This window comes from Theropithecus gelada, chromosome 19, assembly GCF_003255815.1.
Source record: "Theropithecus gelada isolate Dixy chromosome 19, Tgel_1.0, whole genome shotgun sequence".
Lineage (NCBI taxonomy): Eukaryota > Metazoa > Chordata > Mammalia > Primates > Cercopithecidae > Theropithecus > Theropithecus gelada.
The window spans coordinates 6,819,330-6,830,402 of NC_037687.1; the positions used below are offsets into that span (position 1 = coordinate 6,819,330).

The 11,073-nt window shown below is 47.1% G+C and overlaps 1 protein-coding gene across 5 annotated transcripts in view; it reads left to right on the forward strand.

Annotated features, from left to right (window-relative positions):
• The window catches only part of VAV1 (vav guanine nucleotide exchange factor 1), an 85,014-nt gene extending 75,345 nt beyond the window's left edge, over window positions 1–9,669 (forward strand). For all 5 annotated transcript variants that reach the window (XM_025367150.1, XM_025367151.1, XM_025367152.1 and 2 more), the window contains 5 exons: window positions 202–318; window positions 2,659–2,746; window positions 4,673–4,787; window positions 5,657–5,808; window positions 9,363–9,669. In XM_025367150.1, the coding sequence (XP_025222935.1) occupies window positions 202–318; window positions 2,659–2,746; window positions 4,673–4,787; window positions 5,657–5,808; window positions 9,363–9,416 (526 nt within the window). In that variant the 3' untranslated portion in view covers window positions 9,417–9,669. The remainder of the gene's footprint in view (window positions 1–201; window positions 319–2,658; window positions 2,747–4,672; window positions 4,788–5,656; window positions 5,809–9,362) is intronic.
• Window positions 9,670–11,073: the final 1,404 nt, after the last annotated feature.

The window sequence follows — 11,073 nt, forward strand, 5'->3', positions numbered from 1 at the left end:
AAGTGGAAGCCCGCTCCCCATGTCTGGGCTCCGGCCCCTGGCTCCACGGGGCCTACTTTGGTGCTAAAGGGTTGTTAGATCCAGGCCGTCACCAACTTAAAAAAATCAAAGGGATTCAGGGGAAAAGGCAGCCTCCATATGGCAATAGAGGGACCCAGGCACGGGGGCCGTGCCACCTCTGTCCTTGGTGTCTCTTTGCAGGTACGCAGGCCCCATGGAACGGGCAGGGGCAGAAAGCATCCTCGCCAACCGCTCGGACGGGACTTTCTTGGTGCGGCAGAGGGTGAAGGATGCAGCAGAATTTGCCATCAGCATTAAGTAACTCCTCTCTCCCTGACCCATACCCTTTTGGGGCCTGGGCCCTGCGGGCCTGGGAAAAAGGATAGCCAGGTTTTACTTTATAGAAGTGTGCAGTAATAACGTCCACCTTTTACTGAACCCCTGCTGGGTCCCAAGTGCCTTTCACCTTTCTTATTTCTTTTAATTGACAACCACAAGAAAGAGATAGGATTCCTATAGAGGCTCAAAAAGGCTTTTAAAAATTAATTAATTAATTTGAGTCAGAATCTCCCTCTGTCGCCCTGACCTTTCTTTTTTCCCTTTTCTTTCTTTCTTTCTTTCTTTCTCTCTCTCTCTCTCTCTCTCTTTCTTTCTTTCTTTCTTTCTTTCTTTCTTTCTTTCTTTCTTTCTTTCTTTCTTTCTTTCTTTCTTTCTTTCTTTCTTTCTTTTCTTTCTTTTCTTTCTTTCTTTTTCTTTCTTTTCTTTCCTTTCTTTCTTTCTTTCTTTCTTTCTTTCTTTCTTTCTTTCTTTCTTTCTTTCTTTCTTTCTTTCTCTTTCTCTCTTTCTCTCTTTCTTTCTTTTCTTTTCTTTTCTTTTCTTTGAGACAGAGTCCCTCTGTCACCTAGGCTGGAGTGCAGTGGTGTGATCTCAGCTCACTGCAACCTCCGCCTCCCAGGTTCAAGCGATTCTCCTGCTTCAGACTCCCGAGTAGCTGGGATTACAGGCGCCCGCCACCTCGCCCAGCTAATTTTTGTAGTTTTAGTAGAGATGGGGTTTCTCCATGTTGGCTAGCCTGGTCTCAAACTCCTGACCTCAAGTGATCCACCTGCCTTGGCCTCCCAATGTGCTGGGATTACAGGCATGAGCCATCGTGCCTGGCCTGAAGGCTTTTATTTTTAACCAATTTTCATATATATATATATATATCTTTTTCTTTTTTTTTAATTTCCAGGAATTTCTAATTTTTAAAAATTTATTTTATTATTATTATTTTTTTTTATTTTTTTATCTTTTTGTGACAGAGTCTCTCTCTATTGCCCAGGCTGGAGTGCAGTGGTATGATCTCAGCTCACTGCAACCTCTACCTCCCAGGTTCAAGCGATTCTTCTGCCTCAGCCTTTTGAGTAGCTGGGATTACAGGTGCATGTCACCATGCCCGGCTAATTTTTTTGTATTTTTAGTAGAGACAGTGGGGTGGTGGGGGTGGGGCAGTTTCACCATGTTGGCCAGGTTGGTCTCAAACTCCTGACCTCAGATGATCCACCCGCTTCGGATTCCCAAAGTGCTGGGATTACAGGCGTGAGCCACCGTGCCTGGCCAATATTGTGCCCATCTTTATGTCCATGTGTACCCAATGTTTAATCCCTGCTTATAAGTGAGAACATGGGTTATTTGGTTTTCTGTTTCTGTGTTAATTGGCTTAGGATAATAACACCCAGTGCATCCACGCTGCTGCAGTACACATGATCTTATTCTTTTTTATGGCTGTATAGTATTCCAGAGTGTATATGTACCACATTTTCTTATCCAGTCCACTGTTGATGGGCACCTGGGTTGACTCCAGATCTTTGCTATTGTGAGTGGTGCTGTGATGAACATACGAGGGCGTGTGTCTTTTTGGCAACACAATTACTTTCTCCTTTGGGTAGATACCCAGTCCTGGGGTTGCTGCCTCAAATGGTGGTTCTATTTTTAGTTCTTTGAGAAACCTGCGAGCTGCTTTCCACAGTGGCTGAACCAATTGACATTCCAACCCACAGTGCGGAAGAATTCCCTCCTCTCACATGTTGCTGAGTTTGTAATTTCGTTTTTATTTTTGGCTCCTGTGAATTTCCCTTACTTTTTTTTTTTTTTTTTTTTGTAGAGCTCAGCATTTTTTTTCCTCAACATTTCTAGGGTTTTTGTAATGGGAAGAGGTTTTTGTTGTTGTTGTTTCTTGTGTGTTTGTTTGTTTTTGATCTAGTTTGCCAGATGAGCAGGAGTGGAGGTCTCCTCCAAGGCCCCTTTTAGTCTATGTCCACCGTATTGACAGAAATGGGTTTCTCCTCCCTCTTCCTTTATATCCTGTGGTCGTCTGTATTGGTGGAAGGGGAGGTCTCTTCCTGTCTGTTCTAGAACACTGCTTTCTTTACAAGGCCCTACTGACTTCTCAACAAACGTGTGAGTCAGGGAAGATGATTCCTCTTCTACGAGAGGAAGACATGAAGGCTTAGAGTAGCAAAGGCCCCAAGGAATGGGTTCTGTTGGGACAGCTTCAGGGTTTGGGTTCCAGCAGTTACTCTTCCCTGAAAGGGTCAAGGTTGCTTCTTCCGTGACTGGGGCTTGGTGGGGAACGGGCCTGGTCCCCGGACTCAGGGCCCGGTGACCATCTGGTTCCAGATATAACGTCGAGGTCAAGCACATTAAAATCATGACAGCAGAGGGACTGTACCGGATCACAGAGAAGAAGGCTTTCCGGGGGCTTACGGTAAGGGCCAACGTCCGCTCAACCCCAGCTTTCCAGAACCTAGGAGGACCCTCCCTGCACCTGCGCCTTGGGACCCCCTTTTCCTACATTCAGGGTGACCCCCCTTCAGTGGCACTACAGTGAAAGTGACCTTAAACTTATGTTCTTAATGATGAACAATGGGAGTAATAATGACTAACAGCAGTTGAGTATTGACAGAGCATTTAAGTGTAAGATATATTAATTTTTAAATTTTATTTATACATATATACATATGTTATGTATATATGTATGTGTGTATATATGTATATATACATACATGTATGTGTGTATTTAAATTTTGCTTACATATATACTACATATGTATACATATGTATACATACATATGTAGTATATATGTATATATGTGTGTCTCTTTATTTATATAGATAGATAGATTGAGAGAGAGAGAGAGAGAGTCTTGCTCTGTTGCCCAGGCTGGAGTGCAGTGGTGCAATCATAGTACACTGACTGCAGCCTCAAATTCCTGGGCTAAATAATCCTCTCGCCTCAGCCTCCTGAGTAGCTGGGACTATAGGCATGCACCATCATGCCTGGCTCATTAAAAAAAATTTTTTTTTGTAGAGATGGGACTTGCTTTGTTGCTCAGGCTGGCCTTGAACTCCTGGGCTCAAATAATCCTTCTGTCTTGGCCTCCCAAAGTGTTGGGATTACAGGTGTGAGTTACTGCATTCAGCCCTCAAATATGTTCTAGATAGGAACCTAATTAATCCCCTCAACCGTTTTTCTGAGTCCCCATTTCACAGATGGGCAAAACTGAGGTTTACTCCTTATCTAGCTTCACTGAATGGCAGACCCATAGCTTGTCTTTGCCTAATCTGCTGCATAATTGTTTTTGCAATAATTCAAATGCCTTTTGAATGTTCTTACTTCTGTTTGGTGCCTTGTAATTTTCAGCCATATTTTAGACATTTTTAGGCCTAGTGGTCTAAGGCATATGGTTTTTACCCATGGTCTGTGAGCCCTTGAGAAGCTGAGTCCTCTGAAAGAAAGTCCAGAATTGTGCATGCATCTGTATTTTTTGTCTTAGATTTCACTCGATTCTCAAATGGATCCTTGACTCCCCCAAAGGTTAATTTATTCAACAAATCTCTTTTTTCCTCCATACTTTTTATTCTGAAACACGTTCCCCCAATTTTTAACTTCTGAAAAATTTCAGACAAGTTGTTGGAATAGGGTAATCAGTATCTATGAACCTTTCATATAGGTTTACTGTAAAAAAAATACAAGAGACAGAATCTTGCTCTGTGGCCCAGGCTAGAGTGCAGTGTTGTGATCATAGCTCACTGTAGCTTCAAACCCCTGGGCTCAGGCGATCCTCCTTCCTCAGCCTCCTGAATAGCTGGGACTACAGGCATGCACTGTCATGCCTGGCTAATTTTTAAATATTTTGTAGAGATGGGATCTTGCTATGTTGCCCAGGCTGGCCTTGAACTCTTGGCTTCAAGTGATCCTCCCACGTTGGCTTCCCAAGGTGCTGAGATTACAGGCATGAGCCACTGCATCTGGCCCAATGATGATTGTTAATTGTAAATTAAGGCACGTGGCACCCATAGAAGGTTTCAAATTTGGCGAGCTAATTATCTGGCAAATTTATCACGAAGTGAATTAGTCCACTATTAGAAGAACTTGTTTTAGGCAATGTGGTGCCTTCCCCATAAATGGTCCTGGCTGCTCAGGAAGGTGATGAACTCCCCATCATGGGGGGCATTCAAGGGGTCACTTGCCAAAGAGGCCAGAGGCAGGGCCTGCTTCGTATGAGGAGTTGCATATGGCTCTTCCTAGCTCTGCCCCCTCATGGGCTGGCCTGCTGGGAGCTCTTCCTAGCTCTGCCCCCTCATGGGCTGGCCTGCTGGGATGGCATCTGCCATGTCGTCCGCCTTCTAGGAACTGGTGGAGTTTTACCAGCAGAACTCCCTAAAGGATTGCTTCAAGTCTCTGGACACCACCTTGCAGTTCCCCTTCAAGGAGCCTGAGAAGAGGACCATCAGCAAGCCAGCAGGTAGGAGGCCTCAGACTGGGCGCTTACAGCCCCAGCCCCTTCCCATTGTGGAGGGAAAGTTTGGGGATGACACTGACACCCCTTCCAATGGGTTTGCAGAGGTCGTATCTGTGCAGTAGCAGGAACCCCTTTCCACGCCTGTCTATCCCTTCATACATATATACACATACATATATATACACACATATATATATATATTTTTGAGACAGAGTCTCACTCTGTCGCCTAAGCTGGAGTGCAGTGGTGCAATCTTAGCTCACTGCAACCTTTGCCTCCCACCTCCCAGGTTCAAGGGATTCTCATGTCTCAGCCTCAAAATAAAAAAATAAAAATAAAAATTCAAAAACAGTTTTATTTTCCGGCTGGGCGCGGTGACTCACACCTGTAACTCCAGCACTTCGGGAGGCCAAGGCGGGTGGATCACTTGAGGTGAGGAGTTCAAGACCAGCCTGGCCAACATGGTGAAGCCCCATCTCTACTAAAAACATAAAAATCAGCCGGGCATGGTGGCACAGGCCTGTAATCCCAGCTATTCAGGAGGCTGAGGCAGGAGAATCGCTTGAACCCGGGAGGCATAGGTTGCAGTGAGCTGAGATCGTGCCATCGCACTCCATTCTGGGCGACAGAGCAAGACTCTATCTCAAAAAAAAAAAAAAAAAAAAAAAAAGGTCTTATTTTCTAAATTTGAATGGGAAGATGATGCTGGGAGTACAGTTGTATCCCCTTACAGCAGAGGGCATCTAATACTCTGCAACGAAGAGCACTGATAACTCCTTTATCTGGAGTTACCATCTCAAGAGCTTGTGCCTCCCGACAGGGAGTGCGTATCTGCCCCAGACCCTTTTCTCAGTTCTGTTCTCTCTCCACAGTGGGAAGCACAAAGTATTTTGGCACAGCCAAAGCCCGCTATGACTTCTGCGCCCGGGACCGATCAGAGCTGTCGCTCAAGGAGGGTGACATCATCAAGATCCTTAACAAGAAGGGACAGCAAGGCTGGTGGCGAGGGGAGATCTATGGCCGGGTGAGGCAGGCAGGGCTGGGTGACAGGGGGAAGGCATGGGGGTTGACCTGGTGGTGGAGGGGACAGGAATTGGGGACTGGAGAAGGTGAGGTGTGGCTCCTGTGGAGGTCTCTCTTGGTTGGAGGGAAGGAAGGGACACAGGGATGCCATTTATGCATTTATGCAACCTACCTGCATGTATTGAGCACCTGCTGTGTACAGACATGGTGCTGGGTGCCAAGGAGATAGAAACAAGCACGGTACAAGGACTGCCCTCATGAAACTTATAATCGAATGTGGAGGACAGACTTACAACCAAGCAGTCATGACGCTGAGTGGTCAAGATTAACAAGGGTGCTGGTCACAGTGGCTTATGCCTGTAATCCCAGTGCTTTGGGAGGCTGAGGTGGGAGGATCTCTTGAGGCCACAAATTCGAGACCAGCCTGGCTAAAATAGTGAGATCCCACCTCTCCATAAATAAAAGTAAAAACATTAGTTGGGTGTGGTAGTGTGTGCTTGTAGTCCCAGGTACTCGGGAGGCTGAGGTGGGAGGATTGCTTGAGTCCAGGAGTTGGAGGCTGCAGTGGGCTATGATTGTGCCACTGCACTCCAGCCTGGGCAACAGAACAAGACCCTGTGTTTAAAAAAAAAAAAGAAAGAGGCTGGGCGCAGTGGCTCACGCCTGTAATCCCAGCACTTTGGGAGGCCAAGGTGGGTGGATCACAAGGTCAGGAGATAAAGACCATCCTGGTTAACATGGTGAAACCCCGTCTCTACTAAAAATACAAAAAACATTAGCTGGGCATGGTGGCGGGCGCCTGTAATCCCAGCTACTTGGGAGGCTGAGGCAGGAGAAAGGCGTGAACCCAGGAGGCAGAGCTTGCAGTGAACCAAGATCACGCCACTGCACTCCAGTCTGGGTGACAGAGCGAGACTGTATCTCAAAAAAAAAAGAATAAAAGAGATTGTGGTGGAAAATCGCAGGGCAGCGTGGGAGCACTGAGGGAGCCCCTGATCCACCCTAGGAGCAGATCAGGATGACTTCTGAAAGGCCAAACTGATTAACAAAGGATAAATAAAGTCATCCAAGTGAAAAGGTTGTAGATGTGTTGGGGGAAAGTGTTCCAGACAGAAGGACCAGCGTGTGCAAAGGCCCTGGGGTGAGAGGGTGACTGGCATGTTTGGAAAACGTCGAGGCAGGAGGCAGGGATCCGTGTCTGTCTTGCTCACTGCAACATCACACCAGTGCTTGGGACAGTGAGTGCCTGGCACACAGTAGGTGCCGAATCAGTACTGAATGTACAAAGAGGTAGAGCTGGGACTAAACCACTGTGCTCAATTGCCTGCTTGAATTCCGACTCTAAGGAGTGGAATAGACCTTGGGGCTCTTCAAGTCCACTTGTTTCTGCCAAGTTCTTATTTTTGTTCCTTGAAGGCAGAGCACCTTCTTTATTTCATCCACTGATGACTTCTCAGTCTCTAGAATTCCGCCTTGATTACGATGATTTCTTAGAAATATTTGTGTGATGATGACAAGGACAGTGGTTAAAGCTTACATTCTCCTGGGGAAAACATACAAGAAAAAATGATCTGGATAATTGCATAGATGAGGAGTTTTGTTAAAACATTGGAGGGACAGTTTAATGAGCAGTGGAGGACAATTAGGGTTTGAGAGAGACTTTTGGAGCATTGAGGAAGGATTGGGATGTAAAGGATTCATTCATCCGTCCATCCATCTACCCATCCATCCATCCATCCAGAAATCATCCATTCATCTGTGCATTCATCCATCTCAACCTATGCATCTATCCATTCATCCACCCACCCTTCCATTCACCTATCTATTCATCCATCCACCTACCCACTCATTAAAACATTAATCTATCCATTAATCCACCATCCATCCAACATCTATTCATCCATTTCTGTCTGTGCATCCATCCATCTATCTATGCATGCAGCCATCTGTTAATCTATCTCTATATTTATCCATCCATCTACCTACCCATCAGGCCATTAATTCATCCATCCATCCATCCAACCACCATCCACCAAAGCATGTATCCATCCACCCATTCATCTATCCATCCATCCATCCATCCATCCATCCATCCATCCATCACCTATCCATTATCTATCTATCTATCTATCTATCTATCTATCTATCTATCTATCTATCTATCTATCTATCTTTCTACCTATCCACCTACCCATCAATCCAATAATCCATCCATTCATCTATCCATCCATCCAACAAATATTCATTAAGTATCTACTGTGTGCCAGGAACTGTTCTAGGCTCTTGGGATTCAATGACAATTAATACAGACAAAAATCCCTGCTGGCCAGGGGTGGTGGCTCATGCTTGTAATCCGAGCACTTTCGGAGGTCAAGGTGGGTTGATCATTTGAGGAGAGGAGTTTGAGACTCGCCTGGCCAACATGGTGAAACCCTGTCTTAACTAAAGATACATAAAAATTAGCTGGGTGTGGTGGTGTGCACCTGTAATCCCAGCTACTCGTTAAGCTGAGGCAGGAGAATTCCTTGAACCCAGGAGGCGGAGGTTGTGGTGAGCCGAGATCGTGCCACTGCACTCCAGCCTGGGCAACAGAGTGAGATTCTGTCTCAAAAAAAAAAAAAAAAATTTTCCCTTGTAAAGCTCACATTGTAGTTGCAGGGAGGGGAACAGACATAAAGCTTGTAAATAAGCAAATTATACATAATGAATCAGATGGTGATAGGTGATATAGAGAAAGATAAAGCAAAAAACGGGGTCCAGGCGCGGTGGCTCAAGCCTGTAATCCTAGCACTTTGGGAGGCTGACATGGGCAGATCACCAGAGGTCAGAAGTTTGAAACCAGCCTGGCCAACGTGGTGAAACCCCGTCTCTACTAAAAATACAAAACAATTAGCCGAGTGTAGTGGCAGGCGCCTGTAATCCCAGCTAATCGGGAGGCTGAGGCAGGAGAATCACTGGCACCCAGGAGGTGGAGGTTGCAGTGAGCTGAGATTGCGTCATTGCACTCCAGCCTGGGGGACAGAGTGAGACTCCGTCTCAAAAAAAAAAAAGAAAGAAAGAAAAGAAAAAGGAAAGGGGCTAAGGAGTGAATGTTGGGGCGGGTGGAGCTTGCAATTCTGAATAGAGTGGCTAGGAATGCCTTGCTGATAAAGTGACATTTAGGGAGGGACTTTTAGGAAGTAATGGGGGTGTGTGTGTGTGTGTGTGTGTGCGTATGTGTCTGTGTGTCTGTGTGTGTGTATCTGTGTGTGTGTGTCTGTGTGTGTGTCTATATGTGTATGTCTGTGTGTGTGTCTATGTGTGTGTGTGTGTCTGTGTGTGTCTATATGTGTGTGTGTGTCTGTGTGTGTGTGTGTCTGTGTGTGTGTGTGTGCCTGTGTGTGTGTGTGTGTCTGTGTGTGTGTGGTCAGCCTTGGGTATGTTGGGTGATGTGTTTTCTGGGGTAGAAGGAATAGCAGGTGCAAAGGCCCTGAGGTGGGAGGGAGCCTGCCTGGTGTGTGGAGGGGCGGTAGGAGGATGTGCAGAGGCTGCTCTGATGAACTCATCTGTTTCCAGGTTGGCTGGTTCCCTGCCAACTACGTGGAGGAAGATTATTCTGAATACTGCTGAGCCCTGGTGCATTGGCAGAGAGACGAGAGACTCCAGGCTCTGAGCCCGGCGTGGGCAGGCAGCGGGGCCGGGGCTGTGACAGCTCCCGGCGGGTGGAGACTTTGGGATGGACTGGAGGAGGCCAGTGTCCGGCTGGCGGTGCTCCCGGGATGTGCCCTGTCACAGTTAATTTATAACACCCCCATTTCCTCTTGGGTCCCCTCAAGCAGATGGGCTCAAGGGGGTTACATTTAATAAAAGGATGAAGATGGATGGAAGGCCTGGCGTCGTTCAGAAGGACCTGCCAGGAGAGAGATGGGGAAAGAGTGTGCCACACCGACAAAGCCCCTCACCAATCACAGACAAAGCCCCTCACCAATCCACAGACAAAGCCTCTCACCAATCTATAGACAAAGCCTCTCACCAATCCACAGACAAAGCCCCTCACCAATCCACAGACAAAGCCCCTCACCAATCACAGACAAAGCCCCTCACCAATCACAGACAAAGCCCCTCACCAATCCACAGACAAAGCCTCTCACCAATCTATAGACAAAGCCCCTCACCAATCCACAGACAAAGCCCCTCACCAATCCACAGACAAAGCCCCTCACCAATCCACAGACAAAGCCCCTCACCAATCCATAGACAAAGCCCCCTCACCAATCACAGACAAAGCCCCTCACCAATCACAGACAAAGGCCCCTCACCAATCACAGACAAAGCCCCTCACCAATCACAGACAAAGGCCCCTCACCAATCACAAAGGCCCCTCACCAAACACAGACGAAGCCCCCTCACCAATCACATACAAAGGCTCTTCACCAACTACAGACAAAGCCCCTCACCAATCACAAAGCCCCTCACCAATCACAGACAAAGCCCCCTCACCAGTCACAGACAAAGCCCCCTCACCAACCACAGACAAAGCCCTTCACCAATCACAAAGCCCCTCACCAATCACAACGCCCCTCACCAATCACAGACAAAGGCCCCTCACCAATCACAGACGAAGCCCCCTCACCAATCACATACAAAGGCTCTTCACCAACTACAGACAAAGCCCCTCACCAATCACAAAGCCCCTCACCAATCACAGACAAAGCCCCCTCACCAACCACAGACAAAGCCCTTCACCAATCACAAAGCCCCTCACCAATCACAAAGCCCCTCACCAATCACAGACAAAGGCCCCTCACCAATCACAGACAAAGCCCCTCACCAATCACAGACAAAGCCCCTCACCAATCACAAAGCCCCTCACCAATCGCAGACAAAGCCCCCTCACCAATCACAGACAAAGCCCCCTCACCAATCACAAAGCCCCTCACCAATCACAGACAAAGGCCCCTCACCAATCACAGACAAAGCCCCCTCACCAATCACAAAGCCCCTCACCAATCACAAAGCCGCTCACCAATTTCTGTCTCCCAACTTGATTGCTGTTCTCTGTCATTTATTAATACAATACAACTTGAATCTGGAATATGAAATTCCTTCTTTTGGGCTCGGCGTGGTGCTTCATGCCTGTAATCCCAGCACTTTGGGAGGCTGTGGTGGGCGGATCACCTGAGGTCAGGGAGCTCAAGACCAGCCTGGCCAACGTGGCAAAACCCTGTCTCTAATAAAAATACAAAAACTACCTGGTGCCTATAATCCCAACTACTCAGGAGGCTGA